Source organism: Lepus europaeus, chromosome 3, assembly GCF_033115175.1.
Source record: "Lepus europaeus isolate LE1 chromosome 3, mLepTim1.pri, whole genome shotgun sequence".
Classification (NCBI taxonomy): Eukaryota; Metazoa; Chordata; class Mammalia; order Lagomorpha; family Leporidae; genus Lepus; species Lepus europaeus.
The window spans coordinates 53251952-53273774 of NC_084829.1; the positions used below are offsets into that span (position 1 = coordinate 53251952).

At 43.2% G+C, this 21823-nt stretch overlaps 1 protein-coding gene across 3 annotated transcripts; it reads right to left on the reverse strand.

Annotated features, from left to right (window-relative positions):
• Nucleotides 1–6: 6 nt before the first annotated feature.
• LOC133755981 (uncharacterized) lies at nucleotides 7–21823 on the reverse strand. Of its 3 annotated transcripts, none has more exons than XM_062186282.1 (2): nucleotides 21613–21823; nucleotides 7–149 (listed from the first exon to the last, which is right to left on the reverse strand). In XM_062186282.1, the coding sequence occupies exon 2, from the start codon at nucleotides 124–126 to the stop codon at nucleotides 7–9; it is 120 nt and encodes a 39-aa protein (XP_062042266.1). In that variant the 5' UTR covers nucleotides 127–149; nucleotides 21613–21823. The 3 variants fall into 3 exon arrangements, with proteins under 3 accessions (XP_062042266.1, XP_062042267.1, XP_062042265.1); XM_062186283.1 differs by lacking the exon at nucleotides 21613–21823 and adding an exon at nucleotides 20952–20983; XM_062186281.1 differs by lacking the exon at nucleotides 21613–21823 and adding an exon at nucleotides 18002–18101.

The following is a 21823-nucleotide window of genomic DNA, read 5'->3' on the forward strand; positions in this document are numbered from 1 at the left end:
CTCATCTCAGGGCTGCGGCGGTTCAGTCCTGCAGTGGTAGCAGGCCTCCCCAGAGTGTAACCAGATTTTTCGATGGCAGCACCAGCACAACGTAGTCAACAGAACGTGACTATCTCCCAAATACATATTTTCAAAGATCAGTCTTCTACCTGTGGAGAAAAATGAGACAAGGATAAATACTAATGTACATTTTGAACTTGCGTGTTTCGATAGTCTAAATCAGGTGGCCCAGCCCACCACTTCTTCGTGTAAATAAAGTTTTGTTGGGACAGAAGCATGACCATGCACTTGCATTATTGTCTATGCTGGCAGGGTTGAATATTTGTGAAACTGTATGGCTTTGAAAGTCTAAAGTATTTACTATACAGCCCTTTACAGAAAGTTTGTCAACCCCTGGACTAAATAATGCTCTTTTCAGGGCTGACATTGTAGCATAGTGGTCTAAGCCACTACCTGCAGGCCAGCATCCCACATAAATGCTGGTTCGAGTCCCAGCTGCTCCACTTCTGATCTAGCTCCCTGCCCATGTGCCTGGTAAAGCAGCAGAAAATGGGAGACTTGGTTGGAGTTCAGGCTCTTGGCTTTGACATGGCCTGGTCCTGGCTGTTGCAGTCATTTAAGGTGTGAACTAATGGACTGAAGTGTCTCTTTCTCTTTGCCACTCTGCCTTTCAAAAAAAAAAAATATCTTTTAAAAAATGTCCTTTTCTAGTTCTTTTTAAAAATAAAGCTAGAGATACTATGCTTGGAAAGTAAATTTGTCACTGACTCAGAAACAAATCAGTTTAATTCAATGCTTTTCTGCTGACTAATTATTCTAGGCACGGGAGCTGTGGTTGATGGAAATTGCTGAGTTATGAGAATCCGTGCTAAATATACTGTATACTGGGCATTGCAGTTATGATTAACAATGTAAAATGCAAAAGTGAATAAATGCTATGTTACAGTTCCCCTGACAGAAAACTTAACATGGGTTCCATGAACAATTTATGGGTAGACATCAACACTGTTATGTTTACTTTGAGACATTCAAAAGCTCAATAAGAACAAGGCCTACTAAGGGTGGGTCCCTTTTAAAGTCATCTAGTTATATGGTTTTTCTAATAAGTCATTGGTTTTTTTCTGTTATATGATTAAGAAGCATTCAGTTTTCTTCTCTCAAACAATAAGTGATCACATTAATAATGCAAACATCAAAACAATTTCTTAAATAAGAACACAGCATACTTTCTAAAAATATGGCTTTCAAAGTAATAATCTGAAGACTCAAAAAATCAGAAATTAATGATTAGAAGGATGTGATATTCTACATCCCTACCACTCACCAAGATTGAGCTGCAGACTCCTAGATTCAGCTAGAGCTAGCCCTGGCTGTTGAGGGCATAAAATTTAGAGAGTAAAGCAGTGAATGGAAGACCTCTGTCTCTGTCTTTCAAACAAATAAATAAAAATAAATAACGAAATAAATTTTTAAATTAAAAAAAAAAAGCTACATCTAGGCCGTGTTCTTCTGAAGGCTGTGTGTGAGCATGAGAATCTTATGAAATACAAAGGTCATGCCTGATTTCACCACTCTATCATAAAACTGAAGCCTTACAGAGAGCAAGCTCCGCCCACTGCCCCCACTCACTTCCCTTTCTCCTGGAATCACTCTAAGGCACCTGATCACAGGGGTGTTTTCCTTCCTCTTGAAACTCTTCAGGATCTGACTCCTTGGCAGCTCTTTACAGTCATGTATTCCACTGATGATTAATAAATATTTATAAAGCACTTGCTGTGTAACAGAGCCGATGTTTAGCTCTGGGGATATAAAGTCCAATAAAACAGGGTCTCTTCTGTCAAAGAAGAATCTCATGGCAGGGGATGAGGGGTGGGAGGTTATATATTCATGAATACAAACAATATTTCAAACATGCTTAGGATACAGGATGTAGGGAAAGGGATAAGGAGAAATCACCCTTGGCTTCCAGGTGGGGCGATTCCATCTGGGCTCAAGAGGGCAATCAGGAAAGTCTTCAGAAATGACTGAGCATTGAAAGAAAAAGAGGTTTTCTGTAAGCAAATGTGGTTTTGGCACTGCAAGGGACAGAAACAAAGGCAGAGGGGCTGAAGGGAGCTGAGCAAAACCCACAGGCTTTGGAGGCAGATGTTTGATTGAGTTGTTAAGACACTGAGTGTGATGTCCACACCCCATCTCAGAGCGCCCGAGTTTAATACCTGGCTCTAGCCCCCGACTCCTCCAGCTTCCTGCTAATGCCCACCCTGGGAGGCATCAGTGATGGCTCAAGCACTTAGGTCACTGCCACCCATATGGGAGACCTGGACTGAATTCTGGGCTCCAGGCTTCAAACTGGCTCTGCCCCCACCGTCATGGGATTTGAGGAGTAAACCAGTATACTGGAACTCTCCTTCCTTTTTCTTTTTCTCAAATAAATTGTTAAAAATAATAATAAAATTAAAACTAGATCCTGTACTAGAGGAAAAGAAAATGCTATAAAGGATATATGGTCCATGAAAACAACTGGAATATGAATGTTTTAAATTTACTTAAGTTGATGCCTACACTATGGTTCAGTAAGCATGGTCTCATTCTTGGAAAATCACCTCAAAGGATTTATAGGTGAAGGATTATGATACATGCAATTTACTCCTTGACTTACAATGGGGTTACAAACCTGTAAACCCATCAGAAATTGAAAATATGACTTGGAAATCCACTGACTACACTGAATATCATTACTTAACCTAGCCTACCTTATATATGCTTGGAATACTTAGGTTAGCCAACAGTTGTGTGAGATCTTCTAATGCAAGTCCTATTTATAATAAAGTGCTGGGTGTCTTATACATACACACACACAGATGAGCACGCTGTAGCAGGAGAGGATGCAAAAACGTAAAACACAATATTCAGCCCGGCATCGAGAGCATCACTCTGCACAGAGCTAGCCTGGGAGAAGATCAAAATTCAATATATAGCTTCTACTAAATGCACATCCCTTACGAACTGTTGTAAATTCAAAAAACTTTAAGTTGAACCATAGCGATATCAGAGATCATCCTTATTCTCATGTGGGTAGAACAAAAATTATATATTTGTACATGGACAGGTATGTGCAGGGGGTCGGTTTTAGGGGGATAAACGGGATAAAAGGTTAACAGCTAAATCTGGGCAAAGGATCTGTTATAGCCCAGATAGTATCTTCCTCTCCCCAAATTCATGTGTTGAAACTCTAACTCCTAATGTGACTATATTTAGAGATTTGCAGTTAAGAAGAGAACATTAGGTGAAATGAGGTCATGAGGGTAGGACTCTGACACCACAGGATCATTATCTTGTACCTTCCTCCACTCCCCCACTCTGTCCTGGCCAGGTGAGGACCGTTCACGAGCCATGCATAAGCTAGGAAGCAGTCCTCACCAGCTGAAATTAAAATCTATGGGGACATGGGAGACCCAGAAGAAGCTCCTGGCTCCTAGCTTCGGATTGGCGTAGCTCTGGCCATTGTGGCCAATTGGGGAATGACCCAGCACTCTCTCTCTGCCTCTCCTCTCTGTGTATAACTCTGACTTTCAAAAAAAAAAAAAAAAAAAAAAATCCTGCCGGGACTTCGGTCTTGGACTTCCCAGTCTCCAGTATCATGAGACCATAAATTTCTATTAAGATACTTAATCTATGGCATTTGCTATGGTAGCCTGAACAGACTAAGATAAGGTAGTCTTTGTATTATTCTTGCAGCTTTTCTATAAATTTTAAATTATTATAGATTAAAAAATTCTTAAATTCTCCTCAGAATGGTCAAGAGAGGAAATCTTTAAAAGTTTTTATATCCATCTTATTAAACATTTATTTTAGCTTAACACACATCACTGGAGGTTTATTTAATACTGACTGGTTCAGAAGACATAATGAAATCGGAGAAGACCCCCTAAATTTTACACTGGAATGTGGCCCCTTAAAGTTCCCTAGAAATGCTATCCGGGGTGCCACATGTGCTACCAAAATTTGGGGTGCCTTACGATTTCACCACGGGCTTATTACTAAATCCCCGATATTAATAAACCCAAGAGGGTTCTGCCTAATATTTGGAGAAGAATTCTAAATACCGGCACAGATAAACGAGGCAGCATGGTACGTTTTAAGCTTTTATTTAGTGAGAAAGATGCATAGGAGAGTGAGAGCTTTATTTAGGGGAGAGAGGTGAATAGGGGTTTCATACCAAGTACCAGGAACCAGCCACGTAGATGAGCATCTAGGCCAAGAAGCCTAGAGCACATGGCCCAAAGGCCATGCGCCCTGGAGGCGCAGGGCTACAGCAAGCCCTGTCCTGGCAAGAAGCCAGGGAAGAAGAGCAGGCCGGGCCACACCATGTCCCAGCTTTTAACCTACTCCAAAGGGGAGTGGTTAATTAACCTGACTGGCTGGTGGGCACCCAGGTGTGGCCAGGTAGGGGAATGAGGCCACACAGGGGCATGGCAAAGGCATCAGGTAGGGGCATGAGGCCACACAGGGGCGTGGCGAAGGAGTGGTCTTCCAGTTCACAAATCTGATCAATTTTAACCTGTATGCTTGCCTACTTCAATAACACTATCATACAATAAGTTTCTCCAGATGAGGATTACTGCACTGTAGACTGTTTGGGATTCAAGCTATGCCTCAACATAACAGAAGGAGAGTATCTGAATGACAGCACAAACAAGTCTGACTCTGAATTTGCTGTCTCCTCTTCTTCATGTTTATTATCTATTTTTTGATACAGCACATATGATTTCTACATCATTTATAACTCATTTTCCAATGAAGACTTCTAAACCATTGCATTATGTCATCTTCCTGGAAAAAAAAAAAAAACATCAAAACCTTTACCAAAAATCAAGCAACTAATAAATTATATCCTTTACTTAAGAAAAAGAAATGTATAGGCTTTTCCCCAAAGAGACAATGAAAAGTCAATTACTTTTTTTTTCCCCAACGAGGGTACTAATATGCTCAGATTTGCATTTTTACATCTACTTATAATATTTTTCTTCATGACTAATCAACAATTTTCATATTCTGATTTAATTTCTTCATGCTTAGTGTTGGAGGACATAAAGAAATCGTGTCGTAACAATTGTGTATTCACATGAAATTGATAATCAAGTGTCTCTTGGCCTTCTGCCTGAATTGTACCACCTTTCCTCGTGGGACCCATTTTCCACTCCTTTAATTAGCATTGGCATTCATCTCCGAACCTCACACATTTCTCCATCTCCTTAATAAACTGTGGCAGCCAAATCTTAACAATGAGCTGTACTACAGTAACAGGTGGGTTTCCCTCACTGTTTTTGGGTAATAGTATTGCATGTACTATTTGCTTCTATGAATTCTAGAAACCTTTCTTTGATGGCTAATGCCCCATTCCTCCTCCTTCATTCACTTAAACTGTAAAATTAGAACAATGCTTTCCTAGATTAACACTAAGAAAGTTATTTGTGAAAGAATTAAGAGATTGAAATTGAGATAGATTGGGTCATTCATTCAACACATAGTCAATTCCTTGACAATTCTTCCTTGTCAGAGTTTGTCAAAGAACAAAATTCAACTACTCTGGCAAGAATTTAACTCTCACATTACAGTAGCTGCATTTTCCCCTAAAGATGTATTTATTTATCTATTTATTTGAAAGGCAAAGTGACAGGGAGGGAAACAGAGAGACAGACACAAAAAGAGCAATTCCATGTATTGGTTCACTCCCCAGATGGCCACCAACAGCCAGGGTGGGTGCCAGCCCAGCCAGGAACTAGGAACTCCATCTTGTTGTTCCATAAGGGTGGCAAGGGCCCAAGCACTTAGGCAACTTTCCATCGCCTTCCCAGGTACCTTCATAGGGAGCTGGATAGAAAGTACAGCAGCCAGGATTTGAACTGTCACTCTAATATGGGATGCAGGCATCACAACCAGCTTCTTAACCCACTGCATCACTAACCCATCCCTGGCAGTTGCTTTCCAATATGTCATTTTGGGTAACTAGTATCAACTATACAATGGATCAGACTAGTGTCTCTCCAAGCACTGATGTCAGATTGAAAGAGCACATAGTTCTACTGTATCTTTACTGAGATGCTAAACCCTATGCAAGGCTCTGGGAGCCCACTATAAATAAGGGGAGGGTTTTTCCTGTCAATAACTCACAACCATCATGTACACAAAAAATGTAGAAAGTACTATAAATCAACATGCAAGAGAGATCAACTAGCTCTTGGGAGAAAGGGAGAGATCTGACAACCCTCGAGAAGAGGTAGAACTGAGATATTGAAAAATGAGCAAGATTTTCCTACACAGAAAAGAGTTAAAGGTAGAGAAAGCTGTGCAAAAGGTTGGCAGATTCCAGAGGGTGGTATGTTCACAAGCACGCAAAAGCCTAGTGGTACTTGCCCTGGCTCAACATTAGAATCTCCACAAGAACTTTTAACATCCACTGATGCCCAGCAAGTCAGGAGTGAGAAATGAGCTGTGTTCATTTTTGAAAGCTTTCTAGGTAACTCCAATGTACAAGCAGGATTGAGAAGTGCCAGACTAAGGCATAAAACCAATGGAGGGCAGTGGGTAAATAAAGAAATATTTAGAAATTCGGAGTGGGACCCAATTATAAAGAGGTATATGTGTCATTCTCAATCTGAGTCTTAGCAGTAAAACAGTGTCAGCACACAAATGTTCACTTTTATTGTATACCGCACCATGAGACATCTATTTCTATAATCAGTCTTCAAAGAAAGAAGAAAAATCAAAGATGTAAGATGTGAACGTGTAATAGCTGTTCTTTAAAAAAAAAAAGTTGAATACTTCAATGTGTTTTATTAATTCAGTGTTTTGGAATGCTCATTTAGAACAAGAGCCACTAAGCTACCTTATGTTTTAACTATATCTAAACAAGTCTCAGTTCAGTATAAAAATACATCTCATCCTGTCATCTGGTTCCTCTCAAGCACACCATGCCTGCTTCTCTCCAGGAGATTTTCTCCATAAGTCACTCCATGGAGATCTCAGCTGATAAGTACAAGACAGTTTCTACTGCTGAATTCTTTACAATGTGGTTAAAATATCAACTATTGTCTCCTCAGTGGTTGGCCTGCTCACCCGCAATTATACTGCTCAATACAGAAATGTGTAAAGTTATTATTATAGAAGGATATAAAAGCATATGTCAGATATGCACAAATGTCTGAGATATAGTCAAGAAGTCAAATTATCAACAAAGTATCACTTGAGTGAAAAACTAGGTATAAGGCACTATGCTATGGTTGGTACTGAGATCTAAGATCCAAGGAGCTCCGGGTGGTAGATCTGGCCTCTAGCTGGAGAGCTGGAGCATATACAAATGACAGGAGGACAGGGAGACAGGGCACGTGAGGTAAACCCTGGGGGACTAGCGGAGCCAAGCATGCTACTGGTGTACAAGGAAGGAAAAGTTACTGTGCAGATCACTGGCTTGGAATCCCCAGAAGCATGGCATCTAAATAATGCCTAAGTGTTAAGGGCACATCACTTACCTATATTCTGGATCACTTAGCAAAAATTAATTTCTTAAAATTGAAATGTTTTTCTTACCTGTTAAATTAAGCTGCAGGGATTAGGACCTGGTTATCTTTGTGGGTTATTATTTGCCTTACCTCTCTCCAACAAAACATCCCAAATCATACAACATAAACTATAGCAGGAATGATTTTTACTCATTCAAAATTGAATGTTTTAAGAGTGAAGTCAGAAATCTATGCTTCTTTACTCAATGAACAAGGGGCCTTCCTTTTTAAAATAGAGTACATCCTTTAACTTTGCACAGTGGACAGGAGTTCATAATTCTATCTTGAAATCTGAATAACTGATATTAGCATATGGCAATACCACACCATGCTGACAAGAAGCCACAAAGTAGCAGTATGGGGCTGAAAGCAGAGGTATGCTTCCAGTCTATATTTAAAAGTATGGAGGCAGACATTTAGCCCAGTGTTAAATGCCTGCATCCCACATCAGAGCACCTGTATTCAGTTTCCAGTTCTGGCTCCTGATTCCAGCTTCCTGCTAACACAGACCCTGGGAGGCGGTGGTGATGTGAGACCTGGAATGAGTTCTCAACCCCACCCCTGGCTCAACCCCAACTTTTACAGGCATTGGGGTGGTGAATCAGTACATGGGAGCACAAGTGTCCTCTCTCTGTGCCTCTCAACACAGGCAGTTCCAGGGGCAGGTATGTGGGAAAGTGGTTAAGTGAGCACTCAGGACACCCACATCCCATATCAGAGAACCTGGTTCCAGTCTCAGCTACTTGGCTTCTAATCCGGCTTCCTGCAAATGTGGACTTCGAAGCTATTTTAGTGGAAGAAACATATTTCTATGTTCCTCTGTCTCCATCAAAAATGGCAAAGTAAAAGCCTAGGAAAAAATGCTTATGTTTAAAGAGAAACTGGGAGCAAAGAAAAATTGTTCTTTTTCTACTTGATCAGCACACATACAGCTTCCATGGTGCTTCCATGATTCCAGCTCTGCCCCTGACAGTACAATATTTAAGTTTAGCTCTTAGTACACATGGTTAACACAGCACAAGAAGTAAACAGAATGCAATAGCCCACCTCTTAACTTTGGAATTGGCATTTTAGAACTAGCAATACTTTTTCTTTTCTTTTTTTTTAATATTTAATGATGGCCGGCACCGTGGTACAGTGGGTTAAAGCTCCAGCCTGCAGCACTGGCATCCCATATGGGCGCCAGTTCAGATTTAAGCTGCTCCTCTTCCGATCAAGCTCTCTGCTGTGGCCTGGGAAAGCAGTGGAAGATGGCCCAAGTGCCTGGGTCCCTGTACCCAAGTGGGAGACCTGAAAGAAGCTCCTGGCTCCTGGCTTCAGATTGACACAACTCCAGCTCTGGCCACTGTGGTCATCTGGGGAATGAACCAGCAGATGGAAGACCTCTCTCTATAACTCTGTCTTTCAAATAAATAAAATAATTATTTTAAAAAATATTTATTTATTTGAAAGGCAGAGTTATAGAGAGGCAGAGGCAGAGAGAGAAAGAGAGAGAGAGGTCTTCCATCCACTGGTTCACATCCATATGGGATGCCAGTCCTGCAGGCTGGGGCTTTAAACTACTTAAACCCGCTGAGCCACAGCACTGGCCCCAGCAGTACTTTCAAATATAGCTCAGAAACCAAGAAACAACTTTGGTAAGTCATTCACTATAACTAATCCACAATTTTGTATTAAATAAGACAAAAATGTGTTGATACTTGCTATGTGCATAGTACTAAGTGCTTTGTTTATATTAGTACATTTAATACACACACTCTACCAGGTAGGTATCATTTTATTATTCCTACTTTACAGATCTGGAAATTGAGGCACAAGTAATTTGTCCACAGTACTTTTTTTTTTTTTTTTTTGACAGGCAGAGTGGACAGTGAGAGAGAGAGACAGAAAGGTCTTCCTTCCATTGGTTCATCCCCTAAATGGCCGCCAAGGCCGGTGCGCTGCATGGATCCGAAGCTAGGAGTCAGATGCTTCCTCCTGGTCTCCCATGTGGGTGCAGGGCCCAAGGACTTGGGCCATCCTCCACTGCCTTCTTGGGCCACAGCAGAGAGCTGGACTGGAAGAGGAGCAACCAGGACAGAATCCGGCACCCCAACCGGGACTAGAACCTGGGGTGCTGGCGCCACAGGAGGAGGATTAGCCTAGTGAGCCGTGGCGCCGGCAACAGTACTATTTTAAACATCTTTCTCCCATATAAAAAAACTGAGATACAAGTTACTTGCTCAGTTAAACAACTATTGTGGTATTAAGATCCAGGGGTTGGTATTGACAAACCATGGTTTAAGAAACCTCCTGCAATGCTGGCATCCCATATGAGCAAAGGTCTGAGTCCTGGTTGCTCTGCTTCCAATTGCTGCGGCCATTTGGGGAGTGCACCAGAGGATGAAAGATCTCTATATTTCAAATAAATAAATTTTAAATATATATTTATTAATATATATTAGATATATATTTAATATTTATTTATACATATTAAATATATATTTATTAAGAACTCAAGCTCCAGGTATCAAACTTAAAGAAAAGTTTGCAAGAGTCAAAAGATCATGAAGTTCTTAAGGAGATCAGAGAATGATAGGAATAGACAGAGTATAGTCATTTCTCCATATCCTCAGGCTGGGGTAGGGGGTGGGGTGGGTCAGTTCCAAAACCCCCAGGGATACCAAATTCCATGGATGTTCAACTCCCTTATATCAAAGAACCTAATGCTTGCTTATTACCTACATACATCCTCCCTATAGTTCAAATTGTGTTGATATTACTTGTAATACCTAAACTAATGAAAATCCTAAGTAACTATTTTACTATACAAGGGGTTTTCAAAATATCCATGGGAGGGGCCGGCATAGTGGGCGAAGCCATCGTCTATGATGCCAGCCTCCCACATGGGTACTGGTTCACATCCAGGCTGCTCCACTTCCGGTTCAGCTCCCCACTAATGAGGTTGGGAAAGCAGTAGAGGATGGCCCAAGTGCTTGGGCCCCTGCCACCCACGTGTGAGATCCAGGTGGAGTTCCAGGCTCCTAGCTTTGGACTGGTCCAGCCCTGGCCATTGTGGCCATCTGGGGAGTGACCCAGCGGATGAATCTGTTTCTCAGCCTCTGCCTCTAAGTCTTTTAAATAAATAACTAAATTTTTAAAAAAGTTTATGGGAAATTCACATTATGAAAAAAACATGTGTGGATTTCAATTTTTTTTTTTTTGCACCAAAATAAATTTATCTTTTAATTCCATCTGCCTGCGGATTTTTTTAAGAACCCTCACATTGTTTAGGGCATAATGACAGAAAAAAAAAAAAAAAGGCTGTATGTGTTCAGTAGAGATGCATGTTTTTCAAATATTTTCAGTCTGCAGTTGTTTGAGTCTGCGGATGTGGAATCCACAGACACAGAGGGCCAGCTGTCCTTTGTACCTCAAAGTGCAAACACAGATATCAGCAATGTGGTTGTGCTCTAGTTGGGCCAATTCTCCAAACAGACATCAGCGAACCTACCAGGCTCCTGGCAAAACTAAGATGCCTATAGTGAAGGCAAAATGAATGCAGACAGAGGGAGCGGAGCCCAGCTTCTACTCAGCAAGGCTCTTGGTCCCTGGGTTTACTTGCAGTATGATCAGGGCACTTGGCCTTCATGCCCAAGGTATTTTCTCGTCTAATGCTTGTGATTCTGGGACTCCGTGGAGGAGTCAAGTTAGCATTTATCTATGGAAAAAAAAAAAAAAAAAAGGATGCTTCTGCTTTTCCTGTCACATGCACAAAGGCCAGTGAGGAGGCCAGGGCATCTTGCACGCTATACCTGTCCGTCCTAAATTCAAGAGAAGCCAGCTCTCAAAGCTAAGAATCAACTCTTTCTCAGTCCTTATAGCCTAGCTCATCCCCTTTCCAGAGCTCCTGCCTCAAGCATAGACAGGCACAGCTGAGGGCTCACCCATCAGTGCCCTATTCTCACCTCCTTGCCAGTCCCTTCCCCAGGGCCAGTGACCCATGGCCTCGTCCTCTGCATCAGCGGGGCTGCTCTTCTGTCATTTTTGTGCCCCCACACCTCACATTCAGCCTGCACTTGCACACAGCAGGTGCGCAGAGGCACTCACTGATTGCATGGCCCAATTACAAATTTCAGTCTGTGCTATTTATTTTCTGTTCCACCCTGGGCCATTACCTCAAAACTCTCAGGGCTGCTAGTTCTTCATGTACAAAGTAAAGATCATCAGCTTTTTTGATCTGACCAGCCATGTTCTGAAGTTCTGATGGAAGGAAAGTAAATGCCATAGAAGGGTTGGAACAGGCAGGCCACCCGGGTTCTTCCCAGGTGATACTGGTGCTGCTGGGTCAACATGAACCACAGAAAGGACTCCTCTGTGGAATCAGGTCAGGTCTTTGACCTTTGGGCAAGGCTGTACCCAAAATGAATAGAGAAAGCCAGCATTAGCCCTCTATCAAAGAGTTCCAGCAAACCTTTAAAGTCAATGTTATGATTTTTTCCAGCTAGGTGACTGACAATGGGAAAACCTCCCTGTGATCTGCCCCAATTCCCTCCTCTCACCTCCAGTCCTCAGGGGAGGCTGGAACACCTGTTGGTGGCCAGCGGCCTGCATCATGAACCTTCTGTTATACAGCCCAGGAAATGAGCTTGGGCCAGTGACAACTCAGTTCACTTTAAAAAAAAATTTTTTTTGACAGGTAGATATATAGACAGTGAGAGAGAGACAGAGAGAAAGGTCTGCCTTCCGTTGGTTCACCCCCCAAATGGCCGCTACAGCTGGCGCTATACCAACCCGAAGCCAGGAGCCAGGTGCTTCTTCCTGGTCTCCCATGCAGGTGCAGGGGCCCAAGCACCTGGGTCATCCTCCACTGCCCTCCTGGGCCACAGCAAAGAGCTGGACTGAAAGAGGAGCAACCGGGACTAGAACCCGGCACCCATATGGGATGCCAGCGCCACTGCAGGCAGAGGATTAACCAAGTGAGCCACAGCGCTGGCCCCCCCCAAAAAAATTTTTTTAAAGATTTTATTTGAGAGGTAGAGTTACAGATAGAGAGAGGGAGAGACAGAGAGAGAGGTCTTCCATCCACTAGGTCACTCCCCAGATGGCCGTGTTGGCTGGAGCTGAGCAGATCCAGAAGTAAGAGCCAGGAGTCTCCCACGCTGGTGCAACAGCCCAAAGACTTGGGCCATCTTCTACTGCTTTTCCACCCCATAAGCAGAGAGCTAGATTGGACAAGGAACAGCTGGGACTAGAACCGGCTGCCATATGGGATGCCGGCACCTCAGGCAGAGGCTTAGCCTACTGCTCCACAGTGCAGGCCCCCTCCATTTGTTCTTTATTTGGAAATCTAGGTGACCACTGAATAAATGCCACAAGTATCCATGTTTTAATATCAGAGACAAAATGATACACAACCCTGGAATTCTTGGTAGATGAAGCTCACCAGGGCCACTGATGTCCCTCAGATTTGTGGGACAAGTCTGTCTCACTTGGCCTTAATCGTTTTACACTGTCTTCATGGGACAATCGGATTATGTGCAAAATCACTAAATGACCCTTCTCATGGTACTTCTGAGTTCCATTTCACTTTTCTAGGCTCATAATTAGATTTCCTATCAAGATTGAATGTGTCGTTACTTTCCAACAGTGAATACTGTTATTTCTTTTAAAGGGGCACTAAAGACAGTGTATCTGGGTTTATATTTTCCTCTACAGACTCCAGTTCTGCTGCCCATATACAACGTAATTGCTTTTTTTCTGTGTGGAGAACAGCAGCTATGTGGCCAAAAGAACCTTCTTCGTTCAGAACTCGGCTCTGTCTTTACTTTAACAAAGGAGTGCATTAAAAAGGTTGCATCAATTGAGCAGAGCAGGAAGAGATAATTAAGACATCTGTGTGCTCTCTTCCATGCCCAGAAGCTGCTTCACGGCTTTACCTCTCCCTCCTCTTTCAGCCTAAGCTCTGAGACAAGAACCCCTCCTATGCCAGGTGCTTAATCCCAGGAGGAGCCACGACTTCTCTTGCGACACCAAAGGTGCTGGCGTCGTGAACCTCAGAAAGTCTTCAGGGGCAGGCATCTGGCCTAGCAGTTAAGACACAGGTTCAGATGCCCATGTTGGGGGCCAGCAATGTGGTGCAGTGGGCGAAGCTGCCGCTTGTGACCCATATCAGAGGGCTGGTTCACGTTCTAGCTAGCTATTCTGCTTCCAATTCAGCTTCCTGCTAATCCCCCCTGGGAAGACAGCAGAGAATGACCCAAGTGCATGGGCCCCTGCCAAACCATGTGGCAGTTCTTGACTCCTGGCTTCAGCTGTTTACTTTGGTATAAAACAATTTTGTAATTGTATCTATGGGAGACAGTGCTGTAGCATAGTAGGTTAGGCTTCCGCCTGCTGCGCCAGTGCCCATGGGAGCTGGTTTGAGTCTCGATTGCTCCACTTCTGATCCAGTTCCTGGCTGATGGCCTGGACAAGAAGTAGAAGACGGCCCAAGTCCTTGGGCCCCTGCACCCGCGTGGGAGACCTGGATGAAGCTCCAGGTTCCTGGCTTTGGATCAGCCCAGCCCTGGCCATTACGGCCTTTTGGTGAGTGAACCAGCAAATGGAAGGCTTTTCTTTCTGTCTCTTCCTCTGTCTGCAACTCTGCCAATCAAATAAAGAAATAAATAAAAGAAATTGTATCTATGAGAGGGTCTTCAAAAAGTTCATGGGCAATGTATATTATTATTATTTTTTTTTCTTTGACAGGCAGAGTGGACAGTGAGAGAGAGAGAGACAGAGAGAAAGGTCTTCTTTTTCCATTGGTTCACCCTCCAATGGCCGCCGCGGCTGGCACGGTGCGGCTGGCGCACTGCGCTGATCCGATGGCAGGAGCCAGGTGCTTCTCCTGGTCTCCCATGGGGTGCAGGGCCCAAGGACTTGGGCCATCCTCCACTGCACTCGTGGGCCACAGCAGAGAGCTAGCCTGGAAGAGGGACAACTGGGACAGAATCCGGCACCCCGACCGGGACTAGAACCCGGTGTGCCGGCACCGCAAGGCGGAGGATTAGCCCAGCGAGCTGCGGCGCCGGCCGGGCAATGTATATTATTAAAAACCTATGCATGGATTTCAGAAATTTTTGTAGCAAAATAAAACTTATCTTTTAATTCCCTATTTCTAGGAAATTTCTGAAGAGCCCTCATATAGTCAAGCTTTGTACAAATATTATAGCACATTTACATAAGGAACTGACCTCAGTGTAAGAGGGTTCACTATCACGTAGAACAAATCAACACAATGCCCTGAAGAAGAAATGGCTTCATATAAAACAAAGCAGTGGGCAGCACACTATGAAGGGCCAGGAAATATTCCAGGCCTTGAGGGCTGTGTACCTCAAGGTACTTGAGGGCTGTCGTAACGACTCAAGGCTGCTGTTAGAGCACAAGAGCAGTCACTCTGTGAAAAAACGAGCATAGCAAGTGAGCATGAGCATACATGAAAAAATGGACATGGTTGATTTCCAACACGATTTGCTTTACAAAACCAGGCAGCAAATAGGATCTGACCTCTGGGCCACAGTTTGCCAAACCCTGAACACAGAGGAAACCCCTGCAGCTAGGCAGAAATACTCCAGCACTCTTCTTATCACCCTCATTTGCCACCACCGCAGGAGTACATACACACAACTATGTCATCACTACGATAGAAGCACTGTGAGGGAGAAAAATTTGTTATGTTTACAGCTGTATTCCCAGCACCTAGCAGAATGGCCGGCATACAGCTGGCACAAATGGGTGCTCAAAATAATGGTGCATTGAACTCACGGATCTATAAAGGGTAATCCTGATTAGAGGTGGTTCTCTTACACAACCAAGTCTACCCTTGCTGCCATTCCATCACACCTCTCCCCTTTGTAAAACTGAACAGCTAATTTGGGATTAAGGTTCAAAAAGCATGTGTCCTGGGACGGCGCTGTGGTGAATTAGGCCTCTGCCTGCAGTGCCAGCATCCCATATGGGCACTGGTTTGTGTCCGACTGCTCCTCTTCTGATTCAGCTCTCACCAAATAGCCTGGGAAAGCAGTGGAAGACGGCCCAGGTGTTTAGGTCCCTACACCCACATGGGAGACCAGGAAGAAGCTCCTGGCACCTGGCTTAAGATTGGCCCAACTCTGGCTGCTGTGGCCATTTGGGGAAGTGAACCAGCATCTGTCTCTCTCCCTCTCTGTGTCTGTAACTTTGCCTCTTTTTTTTTTTTTTTTTTTTTTTCGTTTTAAGCTTTTATTTAGTGAGAAAGGTGCATAGGAGAGTGAGAGCTTTATTTAAGAGAGAGAGGAAAACAGGGGTTCATACCAAGCACCAGGAACCAGCCACATGGAAGAACATCTAGGCCTGTATCTGGGCCAGGAAGCCTAGAGCACATGGCCCGAAGGCTCAGCAAGCTCCTTCCTGACAAGAGGCCAGGGAAAAAGAGTGAGAACTTTGCCTCTTAAATAAATAAATCTAAAAAAAAAAAAAAAAAAAAAAAAAAGCATGTGTCCTAAAAGTTTTACACTAATTTAGAAAAACATTTGCTTTCCAAAGCTAACAGCATGTATATCTTATTTTTTTCTTTCTCAGCTTTATTTTAAATCATTCTCTAATAAACTAATTTTAAAAACAAAGGTGGTATCTAACAGAATAAAACTGTTAATAATTATTTTCTGAGAAGGACAAATTTATGTAGACAGTAACTTTCATCACATTGTCAAATACAGTTGGGCTGCCCTATTTGTGGCTTCTACATTAGTGGACTTCACTAACCAGTGGTCAAAGATATTTAGAAAAAAATTTGTGTCTGTTCTGAAAATGTGTAGCCTTTTCTTCTCCATGCTATTTCCTAAACAATGCAGTGTCATAACTATTTACATTGTATTAAGTAGTATAAGCAGTCTAAAGATGACTTAAAGTATACAGGAAGGAGCAGGCACTTGCAACAGTGTTTAAAATACTGCTTCAGACGACCACATCCCCTACTGGGGTTCCAGCTTACTACTAACACACATGCTGGGAGGCCACAGGTGGCGGCTCAAATAGTTGGGTCCTTGCCACCCACATGGCAGACCCAGACTGAGTTCTCAGCTCCTGGTTTTGTCCTGGCCCCTTGCCAGCTGCTATGGGCATTGGAGGAGTGAAGCAGTAGGTGGCAGCTCTGTCTGCTTATCTCTTTTTCTTTCTCTCTGCCTCTCTAACAAATAAATAGATAAGAAAAAAATTACCATAGGAGGATATGCACAGGTTATATAAAAATACTACATCATTTTACACAAGAGACTTGAGCATCCACAGATTTTTGTATCCACATGTTGCGGCGGGGGGGAGGGAGTGTCTGGGAACCAATTCCATGTCTGCAGTACTGAGAGATGGCTGCTTGCAACTGGACATTCACCATAATACTTTGTCTTTTTGGCTCTGGGGCATTATCTCTTAGAATGGCCACGAGGGCAGTCACATGTTATCAGCACTTTATCACAGGTCACATTATACATATGGAAGGTAAAAAAATGACTCACACTGGTATGACTTCAAAAGTGTGTGGTTCTCGGTGCCATTTCTGTACATTTATCAAGGGCCTACCAAGAGTCCTCAGTGTAGTGGGAAAACTATCAAATGAAGTGTGACGCACTACTGTGGTCTTTTCATTTAAAAAAAAAAAATGGGTTAGGATGACAATTATCTTTTGGGAACCACAAGTTCAAGCAGATAAGTAACTTTCATGGCATTGTCATTTATATAATTGGATGTTATGCCATTTTACTTTATTTTTTTGATTCTGGGGAAATACCTTTTATGGTAGTCCCAAGGACTATCAAAATCTAGGGAAAAATTAAAGATAATATTTAACTGAATGCTAACTAACGTAGATTTGAATGGTATCTCATTAGACCCCATTGAGGAAGCTTCACTTCATTCTAGAGGATTAGAAGTCTTTTTTCTCTATATGGGAACTTAATGATCACCCAACATCTGCACTTCATAGATGAGCTCACAGGACCACCTAATCCGAACAGAATCCTTGTTATCTGCAGAGTGGCATATTTAAAAAAAAAAAAGTATGAGTATCACTAAAGCTATATCAAACTCTCCCCATTTCCTCCTTGGAGAAGATGCATCAGTATTTGGCTAATTCTGAACCCACATATTAAAAAAAAAAAAAAAAAAAAAAAAAAAACAAGTAGAACTCTGAAACTTTCTTTAATCTTGGCCACAACTTCTCAAGTCAACATATACAGGGTGTGATTCCAGACTGCCTAGGTGAGAAGCCCCAACAGGACCCTTCCTAGGAAGGTATCAACTTTCAAAGTGAAGTGAGTCAAGCTGTAACTTCCCTGGAAGGAAAGCAAAAATGGAAGCTTTCTGGTCTTTCTTCAAAGTCTATGAAGCTGTAATTTCCTGACACCAGAGGAGCAGAGAGATGGAGCGTGAATGCCCACACCAACCTCAGTCACCATCCCAAGCTGAACAAGAGCTGCATCTTGTACTTCTTCCTTGGCTGCTCATCAAGTCGCCTCTGATTTTCTTCCTGCCATATTACTTCCCTGGGCTTCTGATGCAAGTTGACCCCCGAAAATGATTGGCTTCACCAAAATCTTTTTAACAAAGGGATTTTTTTCTAGAACACATGTATTTTGATAAGGAAGTTAGAGATGCATTTCAAAGGCAAACACAAGCACAACCTGGGACACAATTACACTATGACTTTAAAATAGTATGTCTTTAGTTACCCAAGACACACCTCTGTTTGTATATTCTCCTGGTCAACCGCAAACATTGAGGTCCACAGACAGATAGATTTCTGATACTCTAGTCACAGGCCTTTTTCAGAATGGTGTGGCCATGAAAGATTGATGAAAGAATCAACAGCTAAGTGACATACTATTCACAGGCTTTTAGATGAACATATACCAAAAGGTCATTAGATGCAAAAATTCTGCCAAGAAACCATAAGGCAAGTATAAATATACACACTCACATATACCCACAAGCAGAAAAATGCATTTTATAGGGGTTGACATTAGTAAAAGGGCTAGGTACCAGTTCAACTCAGCCAGCTCCTACAAAAAAATGGAGGAGCTTGCCGCAAGAGCAGCAGTGAAAAAAAAATTTTTTTAAGGCAGTAATGTTCCTGGCAAGGTTCAGATGGAAAAATAGCAACACATCCCAGAAGCAGAGCTGTAGCCAGGAATAACCTAAGCCCAAGCCATCTTAAGCACAGACAGGATAATACTTACTAAAGATTCAATGCATGATTACCCCAGTCTTCCTGGCTGCTAATTTGAACCATGACATGAGGTCTACTACAAGCCAGGTGACAAGTATTTAACAAATGTATACTACATGTTCAGGACTCTACTTGTCACTGGTTGATGGATGACAGTCCATCCACAGTCAAGCACACAGTTACTGAGTCGGTGCTGTGGACCATCTTCACACCACAACCAGCTGGGGCAAGCATTTCCCCTGTCCTACACATGAGAAGATTAACACCAGGAGAATTTTATAAGGCCACAAGGCTAGTAATTAGAATCAGGCACTGACCACAATTCTGCCTAACTCCAAAGCCCGCAATACCAAATTCCGATGCATAAAATATGGCTTCTGTTCTAAAGAGGTTTAAAATAATGTAAACGAATTAGAGATTGATATAGATAACATAACAAAGATCAAACAAACAAGTATCTCAAGCCTTCAAAGAAAGAGAATGAGTAGTGGGAAAGATAATTTGAAAGGAGTAGAACTTGAGTTCCTCCTCCAAGGATGGGAACAAGCTGTACTCAGAGTGGAGAGCAGAGAGGGGGGTATCTAGGGAGAGCATGGACAGTGATGTTGCAGGCAGACGGCCCCCTCAGAAGGACAGCAAGGAGAGCAAAGTGCCCTGAGCAGCAAAGACATAGGCAGAACCAAAAATAGGATTTAGACAGGGAGGGTGAGGCTCATTATGAAAGGCCTTAGAAAAATCAGATACACTAGTTTAGATTTGAGATAACAGATAATGAAGAGGAACTACAGGTTGCAGGACCAGTTCAGAGATAAAAGGAAGTGATTATTGTAAAAGAGAGGGAAGCTTCTCAATCACTCATTCATTCATTCATTCATTGAGCAAACATTTCCAAGAGCCAGGCTACCTAAGGGCTGTTCTAATACTGCAACAGAGGAAGACTGAGTCCCGGAATAGAATATATAGATATATATATATATTTATATATAAACCATACACACATATCAAAGGTCTTTATGACTCACTGGTTTAAAGGATGAAGGAAATGAAAGAACAGATGGTTAAAGATCATTCCAAAGTTTCAAGGCTGACATAACTTCCACCTTCACCAGGAACCTCAGAAAGCAATGAGAATACAACACAGAGTATAAAAAGGGATTTGATGACGCTGAGCATTCAATAAATAAAACCCCAAATGGACTGTTCGTTATCCTGGTAGCTGGTTTAGACATAGTCTGTAGAGAAGACACTTTAGTGAGACAAATCAGTTCTTTGTGATTACAGTTGTCCCGCCCTTATCCAGGGGGTATATGTCCCAAAACCCTCACTGGAAGCCCAAAACTGCTGGTGGTACCAAACTTTACATACACTATGTTTTCTGATGCCTGTGATGAAGTTTGATTTATTAATCAGGCACCATTAAGAAAGTAACAATAATAAAATAGAGCAATTGTAACAGTATACCATAGTAAGCTTTAACAAAACAGAACTTGTGAATTATATACTCCTGGAATTTTCCAGTTAATATTTTCAGACCAGAGTTGATAGAGAGTAACTACAGGCACAGAAAGCAAAACCATGGATAAAGAGGGGGCTACAGCAAATGCTCATTCCCTTTGGCAAGGGTGGCAGAGTTTTGCCTACTCAGGTTCCATCAGTTCTCCAACACACTTCCATGGCCTGAAGCTAGCCCCTCTCCCCCACTCAGCTACCAGTTTTGACTTTGGGGAAGAGGACAGAGCCAAGAAAAGGAAAAACAAAGTGGCGGGGGGTGGGTCACTGTATAAAAAATCCACAAACTGCTCTCATTTCCACACCCACTTCCTAGTGTTTTACAAAGCCTGGTCCTCAGACAGGAAGGCCTTAAAGATTCATCAAATTGTAGCGCTTTGTTCAGAAGCTATTTCAAATGTGCATATTTATGCATATATTAGCTGCTAGCGCAGCCAAGCATATGGTTGAGACACAAATTCTTCTTAATAATGTATGTGTTGACTACACAAATGTAAAGCTCATTCAGATTTTACACTGGGCCATGGTACCATTCACCAATGGTGCACACTCTGAACCCCCACTCACTAAGAAATGTTAGACATGAAACCTGTGACTATCAAACTTCTAGTACTACAGAGTGCCCCAGGTCAGAATTCAAAAACCCCAAGTGCCAATACCTTCCAGAAATTCAGCTCCATGTGCCGCGTTCTGGGCCCCAACCCTCCGGCTTAGCTCAGCTGTAGCAAAAAGCAAGTCTTGATGGAGTTCTAAGTGGAAATGGACACTCTTTCCCGCAGAACGATGCGTTCAAACTACCCGACCTACAAGACCTCGATCTAAGTGTCCAAGACAAACTTTAAAAGGTTGACCTGACAAAAGAAACGACTGTTCTGGAAAATCCTTCGACAGCCTTCTTCATAACATCTACTCAGACCAGGAAGGAGAAAAAAAAAAAAAAAATCACAACAGAAAGAAATCCAATGAAAAATGGTTGCAAATAAGTATGTGAGGATTCTAGCCCGGATCCCTTTCGGGACACCCACGGGCCTAGCCAGGAAATTCCAGAAGCAAGTACTCCGAATGCCCCCTAAGGGGCTTCACAGAGCCCAGGGGCTCCCCTCTGCTGAGAACTCAAAGGTTGGCACCGGCACAATCCTCCAGACTCCGACGAACCCGAGTTTTCTCGCCAGGAGGCAGAGGAACTACAGCCCACTAGCCTCTTCCTGGCCCTCCGCTCCTCCAAGGGGCCGCCGGGCCCGTCCCTCCCGCAATCCCGGGCCCGCACCCCGAGTGACAGGTCGCCCGGCAGAAGCCCCCAAGCCCCCGAGCCCCACTTACTGGCGCCGCGAACACAGGCGGGGGCCCGCCCCTGCGGTGAGCGCAGCTCGGCGGCGAGTGGGGCGCAGCCGCCCGCTCGGGAACTGGAAATGCGGGCGATCCCCGCTAGGACGGGCCGACGGTTCGGTGCGGGGACGCCCGGGAGGTCCGGCGAGTGGCCCGGGCCGCGCGGCGCATGGCAGTGCAGCAGGAACCCGGCCGCTCTCCAGCC

Coding starts and splice junctions, on each gene's coding strand:
- LOC133755981 (XM_062186282.1), bottom strand. CDS start 126: ATGTATTTGGGAGATAGTCACGTTCTGTTGACTACGTTGTGCTGGTGC.